At 41.4% G+C, this 21,249-nt stretch overlaps 3 protein-coding genes across 3 annotated transcripts in view; all 3 read left to right on the top strand.

Moving 5' to 3' along the window:
* LOC145439906 (peptidyl-prolyl cis-trans isomerase-like) overlaps positions 1–21,249 on the top strand; it is a 362,730-nt gene that overhangs the window by 334,285 nt on the left and 7,196 nt on the right. The window lies entirely within an intron of this gene.
* On the top strand, positions 16,010–18,981 carry LOC145439900 (uncharacterized). Its single transcript, XM_080317563.1, has one exon. The coding sequence runs from the start codon at positions 16,778–16,780 to the stop codon at positions 18,692–18,694; it is 1,917 nt and encodes a 638-aa protein (XP_080173689.1). The 5' UTR covers positions 16,010–16,777; the 3' UTR covers positions 18,695–18,981.
* Positions 19,016–21,205, top strand: LOC145439905 (uncharacterized). The gene has a single exon (XM_080317569.1). It carries the CDS (start codon positions 19,016–19,018, stop codon positions 20,264–20,266), a length of 1,251 nt encoding a protein of 416 aa, XP_080173695.1. The 3' UTR covers positions 20,267–21,205.

Raw genomic sequence — 21,249 nt, forward strand, 5'->3', positions numbered from 1 at the left:
AGCAAGCAACCTACAATATTTTTTGTTATGGTAATGACTTTCGCAAGTTTGGTTTTATGATTACAATTACTTATTCAAATGATAATTTATGATCACTAACAACGATACAAACACATTTTGTAGATTTCAGTGTAGCGCCTATTGCGATTTTGTTAATGCTATGAGTTTTGTGCATTACTCAAGTCTAGTAGAATAGGATGTATCCAGTAAAGATACTCCAAATTGTTTTTGTGTTGATCAAAGTCTTGAAGTGTAAATCTGTAGACTTCACAACGTCTTAGAGAGTGCGAACGGAATTATGTATTGATCGCACGCTTCAAACGGTACTCGATACCCAAAGGGATATTTTCACACTCTGTAAAGTGCATATGTTTCAATTCTCTGTCACAAATTCCGACTATAAATCGCATCAATTGCTGGATTCAATAGTAACGACGTGCCATTGTGATATACTGACTCTACACTTAGTCGTTTCAATTATCCGTTGGGAATTTGACCAATAAAGCATTTTGCATCGGGTGTTCAATGTTTGAATAACGATATTGTTGTGTCATCTTTAGTCTTGGTTACTGGAAATATTTTCTGATATCCGCGATACGCAGAGTGATTTTTACCAAGGTGGAGTAATTTTCCTATCGAGAACATTTCAGACACACATAGTTTTGCAGCTTAATATGTTAATAACATTGGTACTGAAAAGTTTGTTGCTGTCATAGCATTTACCACAACGCGGGGTCTAATTAACGCAAATAATTTAATAATAAAGTAATGATCAACTATTACAAAATCTCATATGTCAAATCAATGTGTCAATCCTTATGTTTACATCATGATAATTTTTGATATAACACCTGTGTTCGATTGTAAGAAATGAATTCTCAACTACGATGGTCAGACTGTCGAATCTCGTATACTTAAACATATTATGTTAATCTCAAGTCGCCGACACTGAGAAGTAATTACTTTTATCTTACAAAATATACCGAGTAGTAATTAGTTTGTCTTGCAGAATATACCGCGTAGTAATTCCTCTATCTTACAGAATAGTAACGACTTTTCAAGTTGAATAAAAAAGATGCGTAGGGATATGAATACAACCAAGCTTGTTATGGATTTTAGGTTTTAGTGATTGTATGGATTCGTGTATGTTTGGCTGTTTTTCATACTGATACTGTTTGAGTTGGTCGGGTAACGGATTTACTTGACAATGTTTTCGTGGTTGACTCTTTGAATATCGTAAGATGGTAAGATGTCAAGACGTAATACTATTTCCGTACACTCAATTACAACAAAACATAACCCGCATTCAAATAATCCGTAAGCTACAAGTGGATTTAAAACTTGATGCTGTTTTGTGGTTAACTCAAGTCAGTAGTCATGTTTGTGTTGATTTCGGGAATGCTCATGACGAGTTGGTCGGGTAAATTAGGTAATGTGGTAGTAACTATGATCTTACCGAGTTGCTGACATTCAAATATCTTTTACGCTGTAATATACGGATTTAATTGTGATAAATTATTTCTCAGTTATTGTTCAGACATTCAAATCTCGTATACTCAAAATATAATATGTCCAAGTCAAAACGTATATGCACCGATTAGTAAATACTTTGTCTTCAGAATAGTAACAACCTTTACAATCGAATAAAAAAAAAGACCGAGCATACGAATACAACCAGGATGAATTAATTCAAATTCATGAGTTGCAGTGATATAATCAAGTAATTGAAAACTAGATTTTTAACAATTGGTAATGTTGTGAATAATTCTTTTGAGTATGGTAAGATGTAAAAATATCTCTTTGACAAACGGAAAGCCAGACCGTGAATAGAGTTGTAATGTTTCATTACTTGTTTCAAATCAATGTGTGTATAATATCGAAACGGGACTGTGGGGAAGTTGGTAGTCATGTTTGTCAATCCTATTTCAATTCACACTATGTCAAAGTCCAAATATTTCATTTTGGATTATCTGGATTTAGCTTTAGTACACCCCGCGAATGGATTCCGACATCGTACTATAACGTTTTTGATAATAAGGACTCGAGGATTTTCAATCAACAATACTGGAATTTTTTGATAATGTTAGAGCTGGCAAATGATTAGTTGCGTGTTTTTGTTAAGAGTTTGATTTCGTGTTGATAAAGACAATAACTGTATAATACACATACTTGTGATTCTTGATTCTTGTAGAGTTATAGTTGTATTGATTCTATAAGTGCCAAAACAGCGGCGCGGAATGTGCGAATAATTCGATGCGGCTGAAAGTCGGTGTCAGTAATATTCGGTTACGGTCGAATCAAAAGATTTCTCAAAATAATTAGAATTGTACCGAATTAACACATTCAGATACGAATCAACTTGGTTTGTGCAGTAAGTTTCATTTCAAGTTGACACATTACTTGTATATTCACATGATTCTTATCATACAACTAAAGTCAACCACGTTCCGAAGTGTCAAAACATATAGCAAGCACCAGAAAGTGTCAAATTGTTGGTTTTCGAATCACCGTCTGCGACGGCTCTGTGACAAACTAATTACCGAAATATTACCTTGTGAGCGATTGGTATGTCTGTAACACCAAGTCACTAAAATGGTTATGCCCGAGACATTATCTTGTCAGCGATCGCGGGGTTTTGTAAACTATTTCACACATTTTTGAAGTGTTAGTTTGTGAACGCGGTTATTTGTTGATCGCTTTTCGTGTCGCTGCTGAATACTGAATACTCCTGAATGTAATAGTGCTGACTGGATTAGTGTAATAATCGATAGTAGCACGCAGCTGGCCGTGAAACAATTCCACACACAGGTCATTCGAAATATAGGGCGCACTGCTTAATCCTCACAACAAGCCGCGTTTCCGTTTGTGCGGCACGATATACACATTAACAAAGATTCATTCACATGACTATTTACTTGATACATATTCAACACCGGTCGAGAGATGTATATACCCGAAAGTACGAATCACCGCCGCACCCATAAGAACACATGGCGAATCACCAACACAGCCTATACGCGAAAGCACGACATGCGAAAGTACGACGTGCGAGAGATGCCTTTACCCGAAAGGGCGATGTGCCACCACGAGTTTTCCATGCGATGTGCGAGAGATGCCTATACCCGAAAGTGCGACTTGCGAGCGCACCCATAAGAACACATGGCGAATCACCACAGATCCCGTAAGAATACACGACAGGCGAATCACCGCCACCGCCTATAGCAAAAAAGGCGAGTCACCACCCCGGGTTTTCACGGCGAATCACCGCCACCGCCTATAGCAAAAAAGGCGAGTCACCAACACGAGTTTTCTAGGCACCGTGAGAGAGATGGCTATACCTAGAAGAGTCACCGTGTGAGAGATGCCTATACCTGAAAGTACGACCCACCAACACGAGTTTTCAAGGCACCGTGTGAGCGATCGCTATACCGAAAAGGGTTACCGTGTCAATACGAGTTCGGAGGCACCGTGTGAGCGATCGCTATACCGAAAAGGCTTACCGTGTGAGAGACCCCATAAGACACAATGGCACCGTGCGAGCGGAAGGGGGGGTCAAAAGGGTCACCGTGCCAACACGAGTTTCGAGGCACCGTGCGAGCGGGCCCATAAGAACCCCTGCCACCGGTTGTGCGATCATATATACTACTCACGGTGTTCCGCACTGTTCAGCTAATCAGCTATAGGCGTCCGGTCGGCTGACGGCATATGGCTTGTGAAAGCGATGTAAGGACACTTTGAGTACCGCATATTGCGTATTTTAGCAGCCATACGCGACATAACGTCTACCTCCATTCCTCATCTTCTTAACAGCTTTCATGATCACACTGAAATACTCAAATCCACAGCAACAGGGATAACCTTATGCAAACCAGGTATCAAGACTTCTGCTGTGTCAGTTACATGACGTCATTTCATGGCTGAATGGTTTCGTTTCCGTTTTTTGACTTTTCGATTTATAATTTAAATTACTTGAAAACTATAAGGTATTTTCAATTTTCATTATTTTATTCATATTCCTAACCACATAATGTACGAAATAAGGCAAAGTCATTTTTGAGATGCAGTTGACCTTTAAGTCTGGTGGTGCGCTGACTTAGATTTGAGTGCCGATCTGGACGCATTTGAGTGTGAGTATACTTTTTGGCGTGAGTTGAGTAATGAAATCGTTGCTGAGTAGAGAATCGCCACTCAGCAGAGAAATTGGGCTCCACCCTTAGATTTTCCGTGCGCAGAGACTGTTTCAGCACTGCGCATTTGCGCACGTGCGCAGCTTAGAGGGAACATTGCCTAAGACCAACGTTTTTCGGAGGATTGACTGACGACGTGCCTTTTCGGCAATGGTTTCGTGTAAGGCCATTGGCCAGAGCTGTTGCCAGTTTTCGTGCGGCACACTGTATTCGTAGTAGCCAGAGTAGCCTACGCCTGGTGGTAGTGGGCATTGAACATTCAGCAAGGTAGCACGACAGGGTGCTTGGTTCGACTCCGAAACACTTCTTCTATCGATATTGTTGAAGAGAAGAATATTAATCGAGTTGGTCTGGTCGATTAAATCCACGGCATACTGCGCGAAAGACTGTAAAAGACTCTCGGCGATAGCACGTTTAACTGGAAAAGGCAATTTCACTCAGCAGACTCGCTACTTTAAAATCACATGGATGCCTTCATGAACATAATTAATTACGCTCAAGACCCTGAAAATGTCACTTTCTAGCACCATATACTTACAAAAAACGGCTCATACTTCACATTTTGGGTTGATATCGATTTCTGAAAGTCCACCGGTACGCCAAATAATCTATTTTTCTAAATTTTACCGGTCCGCGAAGTGAAAAAGGTTGAGAACCACTGGCCTAGGCCAGGGTGGGTGTCTGATGATGAAAGAAAACTAGGAACCTTCTCCGATCTACCTGCGGCTTGAGATTCTTATTCAAACACCAGTCCAACACACAGCAGAGTATTTTACAGCGTACCTGTTCAAACAGCGAGCGACGTCTCGCACTTTCTTAAAACTTGTGCCACGAGGTAAGCACACTGGCCAGATATCATACGCGGCATTATGACGACACAACACAATCAATATTCCTAAACACTTCTAACACTAGTACAGCGAACATTATTTACAACAGTCTAACAATGTCTCAAGCATTATAAAATTATCATTTTCAACACTCCTTCTCTTGGGACATTTTTAACTGTTATCACGCTGGCATTTGAGTAACACCAATATTATCTCTCAAGTAACAGAAAGGTTGTCGACGTAAAGGCTTTGTCAAGATATCGGCCAATTGATCATCACTTGGTACATAACGAATTTCAATTCTATCACCATCAAGTTCATCTTTGATGTAACCAAATTTTATTGCAATGTGCTTGTTAGCTTGGTGATTGACAGGATTCTTGCACATGGCAATAGCACTTTGATTATCTTCATATATTGTGATTGGTCCATCAATTTTTCTCCCCATTTCGTCATGCAACTGACGAAACCATGCAGTTTCTCGAGCGACAAGATTCAACGCAATGAATTCGGCTTCAGCAGTAGACTCAGTCTCAGTAGACTCAGTCTCAGTAGACTCAGTAGACTCAGTCTACTAGACTGTGCCGTTACAGTTTGTTTTTTCGATCTCCATGCAATAGGACCATTGTTTTTCATTATTACATATCCAGACGTTGACTTTCTGTCATCTCGATCTCCACCAAAATCAGCATCTGCGTAAGCCATAATTGTATTCGGCTCACGCTTGTAAAGTATCCCATAATCAACAGTTCCACGAATGTATCGTAACAAATGCTTTATCATCTGCCAATGGTACACAGTTGGATCACTGCTATATTGACCCAGTTTCGCCACAACAAACGCAATGTCAGGTCTGGTATAAAGTGCCAGATAAAGCAGACTTCCAACTGCTGCTTGATAAGTAGATCCATCAAACTTTGTATCAGTTGACTTCGACTTTTCTAGTTTTGCACCAGGATCCATTGGAGTAGATGCCGGTCGACAGTCAGACATTCTGAATCTTTCAAGCACCGACTGAGCGTAACTATCTTGTCCAATCCAGATGTAATCATCTCCTTGTTTCACACGCATTCCCAAAAAATAATGCAGCTTTCCCATATCTTTCAAACTGAATTCCTTTTGAAACAAGGATTTTGTTTGAGCTATCGCATTCTCAGATTTTCCAGCAATTAAGATATCATCGACATACACCGCCAAATAAATATTTTCCCCATATCGTGTTCCAATATATACATGGGTCGGATACAGTTTGTTTAAATCCCATTCCAGTCAATTTTTCATGAAGAACTTGGTTCCAACAACGCGGTGATTGCTTTAACCCATAAATTGATTTCTTCAGCAAACACACCATGCTTTCCTTCCCTTTTACTACAAATCCTTCAGGCTGTTTCATATATACTGTTTCATTTAGTTTCCCATGGAGAAAAGCAGTTTTAACATCCATCTGATGAATTTGCAAACTCTTCTCATTCGCTAAAGCAATGAAGGCACGAAATGAGGTTGCATGCACCACAGGTGCGAACGTTTGTTCATAATCTCTTCCATATTTTTGACTGTTTCCAAATGCAACCAGACGTGCTTTTGCACGGTTCACTTGCCCATTCTCATCATACTTATATTTCAGTACCCATTTACATCCAAGTATCTTTGCATCAGCAGGAGCTTTGACCAACTCCCACACTTTCAAATCATGCATTGATTTCATTTCTTCTCGTGCAGCTTCCATCCATAAATCAGAATGCTCAGAGTTCAATGCATCTTTCAGGCCTCTTGGCTCTGCCAAGAGCACATCAGTAGCTGGTACTGCATGTGACAATAATGAGACTGAAGGATCATCTTCAACTTGTTCTTCAGTCTGTTGGAAACTTTCATCGTATGTAAGTCTCGGATGTGGTTTACCAGCATTCAAACGTGTAGATTTCCTCAATTCTACAATTTCTTCTTCGTTACCACTTCTGTCATCATCACGTATTTCCTGATCGTCATCCATTACAGGATAGATGAAACGCGATGCAGGCATTTCAGGCTGAGATTCAGCCACTTCTCCTTCTTGACCAAGTCGTGTTTCGTCGAAACGAACATGACGTCGTATTATTACTTCTTGCCTTTCATCACTCCATAAACGATAACCTTTCGTTAACAGGCCATATCCCAGAAATGTACATATTTCAGCTTTAGCAGCAAGCTTGCCTCTTCTCTCACTCTTCGGCAAAAACGCATAAGCTTTGCACCCAAACACCCGCAGATGCTTCACGCTAGGTTTGGTGCCGTGATAGACTTCAAACGGTGTTTTACAATCCAGAGCAACAGTACTACTTCTGTTCCTCAAATAATTAGCGGTCATAATCGCTTCAGGCCACAGATGCGGTGGTACCTGCGATCCATGAATCATAGCAGCAGCTCTTTCACAGAGTACTCTATTTAGACGTTCAGCAACGCCATTTTGCGGAGGACAAGCCCTCACAGTTTTCTCATGCCGTATTCCTTTCTCTTTAAGCCAGGATTCACATTCATTACTGATATATTCGCCACCATTGTCAGTACGAATACATCCAACACGTTGTTTCCGAAAATTTTCTTGATGTAGCACGAACGCTCGCAACTCTGCAAACACGTCGGCTTTTCTCTTAAGGGGAATCACCCAACTCACGCGACTGTAATCATCCGTGAATGTAAGGAAATATTTCGAGCCACCAAGAGACTCGGGAGCAATTGGTCCACAGACATCAGAGTGGATCAACTCCAACACACGCGTTGCCCGTCGCTCTGAACGTTTAGGAAAGGGCAACTTCGTAGACTTCCCCATTATACAAGGTTCACAAAAATCAAGCTTCAACGGACCATTTAACTCCATACCGTTGATCATTTTGTTATTCGCCATCTTTTGTAAATTATCATGTCCAATGTGGCCAAGACGACGATGCCACAACTCAGCTGAAACGGCTCCAGCCAGACAATTTTCAGTAACATTGTCTTTCACAAATTCCCTAACAGTATCTTGCGGCAAATCATCCGCTATATCACAAGTATTACAATCTGTGCCAGCCATGGATAATTTGGAAGGCACTCCTTCTGAGCCACGCGGGATTTGAGTGTCATTGGCAGACCCTACATCACCGACTTCACTGGCAATAACACATGGTTTATCATCTCTGTTTCCAGAACCACGAAAACAGTTAACTTTGTTGGTATTATTATCACTTTTAGGAGAACAATGCTCCCTCTCGATGGGGCGTGGTAGAGGCTCGCGCATTTCTTTTTCGTTACAAGGGCGAAAATCCAGCACATACAAATTGTCCACGACACTGCCAGTAACGACATTTAGCCCTGCATCTCTATCAAAAATGCGAATACCATCCGAATCAAAAACGACTTCATATTTGGGATTATCAACAGCGGCATTCACGGAAAACAGTGTTGTTGATAAGTCGGGGACATAAAGTGCGTTTTGTAAATCGGCAATACCAGTTCTCTCGCCATTTTCATACATGGCCATACGAAGGGTCCCAATGCCCTCAGCATATATGACTTTACCATCACCTAATTCAATTTCCACACGAAAAGGTGTCAGTTCAATAAACATCTCAGAAATGCAACTCATATGACTGGTCGCACCACTGTCACAGATAACAGACAGTCTGTGTCGAGACAGGCAAACAGATGTAAGCATCAGATATTGCTTACTCACGCGAAAACGATCGCTATTACCACGATGCGACATACCCAGGTTTCTACTTTCCACAGGTAAAACAACAGATGAATAAAACAGTGAATGTCTCTCCTCTACACGCATCGAATTATTCTCTCGGGATATATCATTTCCACTATCAGCATAATGAGCAGTTCGACGCTGAAAACGTCCTCTGCCTCTATCAGCAGATCTTCCTCGGCAATAACCACGAGGCTCAAATTCCCGACCACGGGGATTACCATCATTTTTCAGATCCCAACACATGGACCTTTTATGTCCAACTTTACCACAATGATCACATGTACCAGTAAATTTGGGCTTACCGTACTTTCCTTTCGCCTGATAGGCTTGAACACTTTGCGGCGGAGAAACCGAAATCACGGTTTGCACTCTCACCAGCAAATCTTCTAACGAATAATCCGGTTTACTTTGCATTTCGTTCACAAGATACGAGCGCGTCACTTCAAAACTGGACGGCAAATGCTTTATTACTTCAAAAACCTGGTCACTACCACTAACGGCATGACCCATACAAGCCATTCTTTGAAACAGCAATTGACATTCTTGAATCTTTTCAATAATATTCGTATCCGTAAAAGTCGGCATCAATTCAATCTGCCGTTTCAGTGATAGAAACATCATCGAATTCTTCGGCTCAAACTTCTTCTCCAGATCCTCCCATATTTTCTTCGGATCACTATGATGTTCTTCCGGTATAGCCGGTAACACAGAGCCGTCAAGATTACGCAGTAATATTCCGGCGGCTTTAGTCTTCTTAGACCTGGATGCATTCTCTACATCTCCTTCTGCAACGTATTCCCATAAATCGTTGGCCATTAATTCACCTTTAACTTGTATCTTCCACGTAGGCCAATTACTCATCCTACCGCACTTCAACTTATCCATATTATTAGCAGATGACATCGTTGCTGTTGAGCAGATTAGCAAGGGCGCATAACCTTTGATGAAAGAAAACTAGGAACCTTCTCCGATCTACCTGCGGCTTGAGATTCTTATTCAAACACCAGTCCAACACACAGCAGAGTATTTTACAGCGTACCTGTTCAAACAGCGAGCGACGTCTCGCACTTTCTTAAAACTTGTGCCACGAGGTAAGCACACTGGCCAGATATCATACGCGGCATTATGACGACACAACACAATCAATATTCCTAAACACTTCTAACACTAGTACAGCGAACATTATTTACAACAGTCTAACAATGTCTCAAGCATTATAAAATTATCATTTTCAACATCTGATTCCATAGACTACTCCAACTCGCTTCGAAATCTTCCTATCATTTCATTGTATCGCATTTTTGTGGTGTATCGGATTGATAAAAATTGCTAATAATCCATGGAAAACTGAATGGGATAGAACGGTAGCTGCGTGGCCTGTCAATCATTTCCGGTCGGGTAACAGTGAGCTCACGAGTTGAGCAAATTCGCGCCATTCACAAAACCTTAGCATTGAGAAAGTTTCAGTTTTCTGTTAGTGATCTTTTGTGGCATTTGACCTTATAGTAGGTGTTTTGCAGATATGTATTAGTGAATAATTACAACTATCGAATATTGGAAATGCCTGCAAACAGTTGTGCCTTCCCTGGTTGTAATACTAGTCGGAAAATGGTAATTCAGTACTGTCATGGGATCTGTCTTATTATTAATAATATTTTAATGTATACTCATTTATACAGTATACGGCCGTAAACCAAACTTTATGCTGATTGGTCGAGAGACAGTGGCCATGGATACGACGCAGCAACGGAGGACGCTGCATTTACCTAAGCCTAGTTGGCACTACGATGTATTCCTATAGCCGTGTAGACTGCATAAAAACGACAAGATTACAGTTAAATGTTTATTACTTCATCAATAATAAAATTAGGAAAGGATATTAAATATTTAGTAATGTATACTAAAATATAATGCCTAAATACTGCTGTGTTTATAAATGCTGTGTCACCAATGGCAATGAACTGGGGAAGAACAGATTTTTCCATTCATTTCCTTCCAACGCAAAGGTCAGGAAGGCTTGGGAATGCAGAGTAAGAAGGCAGGATTTCAAGCCTACTTCCACAAGCTTCATTTGCTCCTCATCGCCGACCTCACTGCAGTTGCAGTGACTTAAAAAGCCTAGAAATCACAGTGAGCCGAGCTACAAGTCAGCAGCTAAAGACCCGATGAATCGCGAGCCGATGCATGAGAGAGTGGAAAGAATGTCAAAGACAAGAATAAATGCATTGATCAGTTCAGATACTGTCATGTCGTGGAGCACAAAGCCTTAAACAGGCTAAAAGCACCACTGTTGTGTACAATTATAATAATAATAATAATTTGCTACCACCACTTTTGCAAGGAAGATTTTGCTGCTAGTACATTATAGATACACCAATACAGTCACGTCTAAAGAGAGGTGCGATTCCCAGTCGCAATCTCCGTGGTGAAGCAGAAGATATGCACATTGCAAAGAGGCGGACCCTGAACTCACTGCCGTGTCAACTGTCTTCCTGCAATGTTGTGGATGCTGCAGATGCGAATCTTACATTGTCATCTGGTGATCCTGATCTAGAATCGCCATCGTGTAGCCTTGAAATGGAATCTTCAAATCCATCACCTGAATCTTAGGGTAAGAAGCCAACGAAGTCAGTCATATGCAGATTAGCTACCTATAAGCCCACAGGACATCAGAACAGAGATGATGTGCAGAATGGTGTAAATACATAGGGCTCTTCGACTCACAAGTAGCAATTTTGGTAGGGTTTTGGACTGCTTTGAGGGGAACAAGACAGCAAGTAATCCATATGCAACATCTCTTTTCAAATCACTTCAAGGACAGTACAGTATGAACAGGTATTCAATATTGTGGGGGCTATTATTGCACGAAGAAAGGGCCATTCAATACTACTAAGCATCACTCATGTGAATGTAGCAAAGATAGGTCTTGTTCTTTTTCCATATGGATATCTGGGTGCTTCACATGATAGAGTGGTTCTAGCTGAGCAGACCTCATCTGCCTTGGTGTGCTTGAGGTATCGAAACAGCACATGCGATGAGTTCATGAAATTTGAACTTGGGCAGAAATCACAGAAAAAGAGTTTTTATTTGACTGCTGCTAGATAATTACAAGTAAATCACTCTTATTGGCATCAAATTCAGGCCCAAATGTGAGCCACAAATAATCCTGCCTTCTTATACTCTGCCTTCCCAAGCCTTCCTGTCCTTTGCGTTGGAAGAAAATGAATGGAAAGATCTGTTCTTCCCCAGTTCATTGCCATTGGTGGCACTGCATTCATAAACACAGTAGTATTTCGGCATTATATTTCAGTATATGTTATTAAATATCTTATTTCCTTTCCGAATTTTAATATTGATATGAAGTAATAAACATTTAACTGTAATCTTGTCGTTTTTATGCAGTCTACACGGCTATAGGAATACATCGTAGTGCCAACTAGGCTTAGGTAAATGCAGCGTCCTCCGTTGCTGCGTCGTATCCATGGCCACTGTCTCTCGACCAATCAGCGTAAAGTTTGGTTTACGGCCGTAAAGCAGAGATGAGCGGATTTGAAATTTCTAAGTCCTAATCCAATCCAAATCCGAACCTTCAAATCCAAATCCAAATCCTAATCCATAACTTTTTCATATTCCAGTCCATGTCCAATCCTAATCCGATTCCAACTGGAAATTTAGAAAAAATACTAATTTATGCAATGGAGGGATTCGAAAATTTTCTTTCACAACCAACGATTCACTTGATTCAAGATAACTTAGTAACCATAAGTACATTAATATCTGATCTGACTAAAGTTTGTCGCCATTCGCCACACGACATTTCAATCTCTCAGAAAATAGGTAAATCCAGTCCAAATCCTAATCCGTTCTGAAAAAAATGTCTAATCCAAATCCAATCCAAATCCGACAAAATTTCACAAATCCTGTTTTTTCAAAACCTAATCCTAATCCATGCTCATCTCTGCCGTATAGACGATTTCCAGCGCTCTGGCGCCAGTAGTGTATGACTGGCCAAGATTAGAACCAGCCACATTTTGCTCCCCTGACGAGGTTATTCGCCGACGTTTCTGAATACCGCGCCATTGGAATGTAAGGAAGCCGCGTATATATAAGGTGGTTTAATATTAGTTTATGCTAATATCTTGTAAGAAGTTCAGCTTGGAACTGTAAAGAACGTAGTTCTTGGCTTCTTATTGTCGCGAACAGATGCATAGCTACCGGTGTAGCCTATGCATATTCAACAGTTTTTACGTTTGTGGACATTGAAACGTTTGCACTGAAATTCACCTGATCTGGAAATAATAGATTATTAGCAATGTCCCCTCCAAGCTTCGCACGTGCGCAGTGCTTACACGGTCTCTGCGCACAGGAAATTCAAGTTGCGCACAAAAAATCTGAAGTGAGGACCATTTTTTAGTCGTTACGCACTGTTGTCCAAGGCTCTGCGCAGTAAGTTGGTGAGTGTGCGCAGACTCGTCAAAAATTAGAGGGAACATTGATTATTAGGCTACAAAATGTTTGTAGAATACATGGATTTCATTATTCTCATATTCTCAGGCACAGTACCGGTACATATTAATTTACTGTGTTCGTTTATTGGCATTAATGCTGCATGAAACTTATTTGGAGATGATTGCCTATCTTGATGTAGCATACCCAAAACGGCATAACAATATTGACTCCTATATGCTCATTCAATCTTTAGTTTGCAAAGATGAAGACATACATGATTGCAGGTTGCAGCCAAGTGCCTGACAGTCAGCATTCAATGAAGCTCCATCTCATCGCAAGGCATCTCATTCTAGTAGTGAAACTATCGAATGTAAACAGTCTCTCAAGACTCTCCCGTTACAATAACAGCTGAATCCATCGACAATGGCGAACTCGAACTGAAGGACGTACATTTCACGACATTATGATCTTACTGCTCCAGTAATTGATTTTAGAGCGTAAAATTGACCTGACGAACACTCTGATGAACCCAGGGGATGCTCGAAAACCCCAGATCTGGGTGGAAAAACCCAGGGGTGGACTGTCTCACTAGCTGAAACAGCTTCGGCGATGGTAACTGCTTTTAATCGAGACAGAATCAGCTGATATGAATGGGTGGGGTATCTTGGCTTGACGTGCGATGGCGGAAATACTGCCAAGACTGAGAGTCTTAGAAAACCACTTAGGGATTCTTAGAAAACCACTTAGGGATTCCCACAAGCTTAAGAGATGTCTTTCAGATAGTACTGCTATGAAAACTGTTGTCAGGTATCGTACGCAGCTCATACTGTAGAATAAAATGATATTCATGATCCCGATATTCTTTGTTGTATTTGTATTCCTTCAATAAAATACTAGTTCTTTTGTGGTAACTATGTGTGACTTATTTCGTGTCGATGTTGCCTTGAGACTGGTATTGAGTTGGCGAACCCTGCTGTACAAACTGGTTGGATCTGTCTATATGAGTATATAGAAAAATGTCCACGTCAACACACAATCTGTCAGAGATTTTCTTCACTCGGTGTTGCTCGACTGAAATCTTTTGCCACGGAAATTTAGATGGGACAGAGCGATATCTCGTATTCTGCCGGGACAGAGCCATATCTCGTATTCTGTCTGCAGCAATGCGTTAGCCTGATGTTATTATCGTGGAATTGTCTTCCATATACTTTTGTATTCCGAGAGCTCTAGTAATGTAAATCACTGACTGAGACAAGCCTGATATCACTATCGTGGAAATGTCTTTCACATACTCTTATATTCTCTGAGTGATCTAGAAATGTAAATCACAAGCTACAGACATATTGACCATTTATTGCTTCGTCAAAAATAAACAAATTTGACTGGAAATCATGAAATCACATGTAAAGGTCGGCACTTCTTCGATAGCAGGTAGACATCGAAAAGTGTTCACCATGATCACCAATTATTGTTTCACATGAACACGAATAAAAATTTATAAACGTCAAAATGACTTGTTGTTTTTTGTGTCTTTGGAGAGACGGATATTAGGGTCGGGTTGGGGGGGTATCCCCCTAACCCCAACCCTAATATCCCTTCTCCCACCCTAACACTCCAACCCTAATCTTGGGATACCCTAAACCCAACTTTGACCCTAACCCTCTCCAAACGCAAGAACAATATATTTAGACGTTTATAAATTTTTGTTCGTGTTCATGGAAAACATTCATTGGTGATCATGGCGAACACTTTTCGACGTCTACCTACTATCGAAGAAGTGCCTGAAGGTCTTATACTACTCGTCGCAACTATTGCAGTGGACTAATACAGTGCACTCATTTTTACAGAGGATATAGCTCAGTGGAGGTAACAGAAGAAGAAACGCAAATAGGAGTCGAGGCAATAATAATATGCAGATTGTCATAATAATATGATGTTTATGATAGAAGTAGATGGAAATTAAAGTTATAAATAACAAATTTCTCACAAATATGCCAGTGTTACACAAACCTTAAATGAAATCCTTTCCACAGTAACCTCTCCTATGTTCCAACGTAATACAATCTTTCTTTATAGCTTCTTGTCCTTTGCGATGGAAGCTACCGGTACCGTTCACCATTCTCTCATTACTGCATAATGCACATAGGGACGCAACAATGAAGGTGTGAACCACCATTCGGCTTCGTTTTTACGTGATATATGCAGGCACCGGCACATATAGATCCACAACTATAATGACCTACGTTAGGCCCCCATCAAAAGTGATGGAGTATCAAAACTTCCGATCCGACATCTGGCCAGCCTTTCGTAACAATGGCGCCACCCATGCGCAGCCAGTGGAAATCGTCTATATCTATTGAAATTATGGCCTCGAAAGTCCAAGTACCTGACCTATAACCTCTATCGACTCTCTCTCTCTCTGCTGCTACGAGCGATGAATATTGAATACCTGGTTCTGGTTGCGCTTCTGCCAGAACGCTTCTCAAAATGTCGAGCTGAAATGACAAAGGCAAATATATCGGAAATAAGAATCGATGATTGACGGCTACATGTCGTAGCACCGTATTATTGTTTATGCGGCATTGTGGAGAAATTTTGTTGTCGTACGTTGCATGACGGCTGCAGGCTAGGAAATGCTACATAGTTCCGAAATCGAGTTGCATGTAGTCAAGGAAGGGCGTCACAATCAATCAGTTTATTAATATCTTCATAATTTCAAAACATCACAAGAAATCGATACCCCTGACGAGTGTCAGCCGAAAATATTCCCTTAATTGTATATTGAAGTTCTGTACCTCCAAGAAGCTCTTGAAATCGATACAATGAAAAGATAGGAAGGTGTCGAAACAACTTTAAGTAGCCTTTAAGATCGGACACCCACCTTAGCCTTAGTAGGCGAAGTTAAGAAGAGGCATGCACACAGGATGAAAAGTAATGCCACTCATACTGGTACGGCATTGCTTCCATCTTGCAAGTGGGGTAGGCTGGAACGGAGCATTCATGTTACATTGTATAGGAAAGCTCTTTGCAAGCTGCAGTGTTCTCACCTGCTTATGTGCAATGTATATACGTCCTTACTGACTGTTAAGTAATAACGTCATGTATCTATAAATTATAGGACTAAACCCTCTGACTCAATTTTCAGACCTGTTTTGCTTACTCGATTCAGCAGTGATACTGACACTGACACCAAGTCTTTCGCACTTCCGATATTTCACGCTAATAGGCTGCGCTACTTGACTTGTTATATAGTTTGTAAGACCGAGCACAATGATTCGAATCGAATTCGAATATCAAATTATCCTTATGTGGTGTAGAACTGGCATTCTTTCCTTTTTGGTTACATAAAAGATCTCTGTTTGAACTGGCCACATTATACATGGGTTTGTGATGTTGGGCTTTGATTTGTGATTTGTGATAGGCCTACTCGATCCGGAATCAAATCACTCAGGTAGCCTATTCGATTTTTCATTAAAATGAATACCTGACTTAACACCAACAAATCTAACGTATTGACCCTCCTTCAGGTTCACGGTTCTCTGAATTAAGCCTAAAGCCCATTCCATTACTCACCTATTTATCTATCCTCATTCAATACAATGGATGCAACGAGTCCGTGTTTCGACATTATGCGTCGCATGTTTGACCTCACCAAGGACGAAAGTCTCCGGGACTTGACGCTGTGCGTGACTGGGGAGAATTTCAAAGTCCACAAGTTTGTCATGGCCGCTACTAGCGGAAAACTTCGCAAGATGATTACCGACCTGCAATCATCGGCTGAAGGCAAAAATTCGGTTCTCAACATCGAAGGGGTTTCCGCAAAAGGGATGAAGCATCTCCTGCTTTATATATACTCCGGGACTCTGCCTGATTTTAGCAATGCGGATGATATTTTAGAGCTTAAAAACGCCGCCGAATACTTAGAAGTGGAAGTGCAGGGAATGCCCGAAGTGGTGCAACCAGAAGTATCCGCAACCGACATAACGCAAGATATGCCGCATTCGTCACAGAGCGATCCATCAGATAATGAACAGGAAATCACACAAGTCGACAGTAATCCCCCTGAGATCTTCGTGGAAGTGACCACTTTTCCACAAGGTCAAGACGTTGATGGTCCCACATCTGAAAGCACCAGTAAAGGTTTGCTTGCTAGTGATTCGGGTAACATCGGAGTCAAGAAAAGAAGTGTGCATAATTTGCGGTATCGGAAAAAGACTGCTAAAACCAAGAGGATAGTGAAGACTGAAGTAGCTGAGGATATGATGGATGTCGAAAATGACTCTGAAATGGTCGTTCAAATTGTGTCTGCAAAAACAGACGAATCGGATGACGAATACGTCCCAGATCACATTGGTGATGACTCGGACCCTTTGAGTCTTACTGAAGAAAGTGTAGCAATGAAACCACAACCTAAACCGATAAAAACCATTTCTAGACATGTGAATCGTGGAAGATCGAATCCGGTAAAATCGGAATTTGTCATTAACGGGATGGATATAAGCAAGCTATTCAGCACTGCCGACAGAACTGCGCCAAGACGCAGGCTGCCGCCTCCTGTACCCGACCCATCTCTCGCGTTGAAACGCGGCCGTCCGCGTCTGCCGAACGATTATCTCTTCCCCAATTCTCCTCCTTATATCTGCCCGCACAAAGAATGCACCAAAGAATGCGACACTCGCGAAAAGCTGAAAAAACATTACCGCAGTCATGACGAACGCACTCACACGTGTGACACATGCAGCAAAAAATTTTTATACCGTAAAGATCTGCTGTGTCATTTCAGAACACACACCGGAGAGAAACCTTTCAAATGCGACGTATGCGGAAAGGGGTTTTCGCAAAAGGCAACGTTGCAGTACCACCTTAAAATGCACGACGACCAGAGGATGGAGTTTTTTTGCGAACAGTGTGGAAAACACTACAAGACTTTCAAAGGCTTGCAGTGTCACGTGGAAAAAACGCACAACATGGACTCCACTGCGCTGGTAGTTCACGACGTGGGGTTGCTAGAAAATCCGATCGTGTGCCCGGTTTGCGCGGTTCGATTTCGCGCTTATGCAAGCATGTACCACCATATGAAACGCAAGCATCCCGGATGTCAAGAGTTGAAGGATTTGCCAAAATTGAAAAGTCAACGAAAGTCAAAAGACGCTAGCAATGATAGTGCAAAGCATTTGCATGCCGTGAAAAATCATCCATCCTCGCGAAACGATATCGGTATGGACGAGGATAACACCACCAGCTTCTTCTGTATGTCGTGCAGCTTGAGTTTCAAAGAAGAGGCCACTTTTATGAGGCACGTTCAGAAGTGTGACAAGGACACAATTCGCTTGTTCTTCATGTGCGGTTATTGTAAGCAGTGCTTCGAATCGGACGATCTTCGCGCCCGACACATTGAGACGAATCACAAAAAAGGAGACAAGTCCTTAGAACTCGAGACCAGTGTGGTCACCGCTAACGCTGAGGGTGACAATATAGACGGAGTTCGGATTCTCAACTTGGAGAATATATTTTGATGGATTTACGTATGTAGTTGTTAGCCTATTCTTATTAGGGAAAAGATACGGTTGCCTTGTCTTGAAATCGAAAACCTATTGTTCTGCGTGTTTATGATATCAGCGTCGTATTATTCTTCACTGTTCAGTCAGTTGATCGCCACATATTCTGTTGGATGCTTAGTCCAACCAATGTCTTGTTTCTCTACAAATGCAAGAATCGTTGATATATTTGTTTTTTCTCGAAAATGTCACCATGAGGATTTTCATTTATTTTCTTATTTCTATAAATAATTCCTTTACTAAGACACTAAGGTGAAGACTGAAGTAGCCGAGTATATCATGGACTTTGAAAATGACTCTGAAGTGGTCGTTGAAATTGTGTGTGCAAAAACTGAAGAATCAGAGGATGGATACGCCCCAGATCATGTTGCTGGTGATGACTCGGACCATCCGAGTGATGCAGAAGAAAACTTAGCAGTAGCAATGAAACAGCAGCCTAAGCCGAAAAAAACAGTTTGTGTGAATGTAAATTGTGGAAGATCGAATCCAGTGAAATCAGAATTAGTCATCACATGGATGGATATAAGCGCTACCGACAAGAATGCGCCAAGACGCAAGCTACAACCGCCCGCGATCAATTCATCCCTCGCGTTGAGACGCGGGCGTCCGCGTTTGCCCAACGATTATCTCTTTCCCAATTCTCCTCCTTATATCTGCCCGCACAAAGAATGCACCAAAGAATACAGCACTCGCGAAAAGCTGAAAAAACATTACTACAGTCACGACGAACGAACTCACACGTGCGACACATGCAGCAAAAAATTTTTGTACCGCAAAGATCTGGTCTGTCATTTCAGAACGCACACCGGAGAGAAACCTTTCAAATGCGACGTATGCGGAAAGAGGTTTTCGCAAAAAGCAACGTTGCAGTACCATCTGAAACTGCACGACGACCAGAGGATGGAGTTTTTTTGCAAACAGTGCGAAAAACACTATATGACTTTCAAAGGCTTGCAGTGTCACATCGAAAAAATGCACAACATGGACTCCACTGCGCTGGTAGTTCACGACGTGGGGTTGCTGGAAAATGTGGTCGTCTGCCCGGTGTGTGCGGTTCGATTTCGCTCGCATGCGAGAGTGTACCACCACATGAAACGTATGCATCCTGGATGTCAAGAGTTCAAGGACTTGCCAAAATTAAAAAATCAACCAAAGTCAAACAACACTGGCAATGTAAATGCAAATCATTTGAGGACGGTGAAAAATCATGCATCCTCGCGGAACAATAGCGGTCTAGACGAGGATAACACCACCTGCTTCTTCTGCATGTCGTGCAGCCTGAGTTTCAAAGAGGAGGCCGCTTTTATGAGGCACGTTCACGAGTGCGAGAAGGACACGATTCGCTTGTTCTTCGTTTGCGGTTATTGTAAGCAGTGCTTCGAATCGGATGAGCTTCGCACCCGCCACATCAAGACGAATCACAAAAACGGGGACGAGTCCTTGGAACTCGAGACCAGCGTGTTCACAGCAAATGTCGAGTCTGAAAATATAGACGGAGTTCGTATTCTTAACTTGGAGAATATATTTTGATGGCATGGGGTTACGGGCAAAGTTTTTGACTTGATAGGCCTACTCAACGTGCTGGGCCTATTGTGATTAGGGAACGGACATGGTTGCCCGATATTGGAATGAAAAAATTTTGTTCTACGTCGTTGTAATATCAGTGGCGTACATCTTCACTGTTAGTTGCTCGCTAATACCGATGCGGTGTTTCTCTGAAAATGGAACCGGGCCTTATATAAGCTATATATTTTTACTTAAAAATGTGACCATAAGTCTTATTTTCAATAATTAAGTCTTATTTTAAAGGCAACCTGACTTATTACCGATGAGGTTATGTAATGCCAGAGTGTTCAGCGTCCTTGCTCAGTTGATCACGTGTTCAATCCCCATCCGCTACAGTAGGCCTACAACTGGTATCCGCTCAGCACGCAGTGATGGGACAGAAAAAATGGTATGGCTGACTAGATAATCTTGTGGTTTTGCACTATTGTCCAAGCACGTATGAGTAGACAGAAAATGAATGTTTTTCCTTTCTGAAAAAATTATTCCAGAAATTCAGGATACCGTAGGTCTTGGTATTGGAGAAACACGGTAGTTTTCTGTCGCTGGTTCATTTCTGCATACTGTCTTTGGCCTCAACATGATTTCTAGAAGCATGAACTCGTCTAATAGTGTGTCTTTCTGCAACGAAACAAATCAAGATACCTCCCTGTTTGTTTGTTTGAAAACTATGATGTTCGAAGTTAACTTATTTTCTCCTGCCATATCCTTTACTTACATATTTGTTGCTTTTGTTTGTGATGTCCATATTGGAATCAAAATGTGTGTAGTTATCTGAATTGTACGAAATGGAATAGGGGCTACTTATCTGTGTTGTATGTATTTAGCACCTTCACTTGCGCTGCACAATCATGGATGCGAGTCTGATTGGCAGCTAGTTACTTAATTTGTTTTTCTTCGCTTAAGGCACATTTGTAATAGATTGCTGTAACTGCTTTACGCCTCAGTAG

The sequence above is a fragment of the Botryllus schlosseri genome, chromosome 5 (assembly GCF_051294905.1).
Source record: "Botryllus schlosseri isolate E-star chromosome 5, Bs_hap1, whole genome shotgun sequence".
In the NCBI taxonomy this organism is placed as follows: domain Eukaryota; kingdom Metazoa; phylum Chordata; class Ascidiacea; order Stolidobranchia; family Styelidae; genus Botryllus; species Botryllus schlosseri.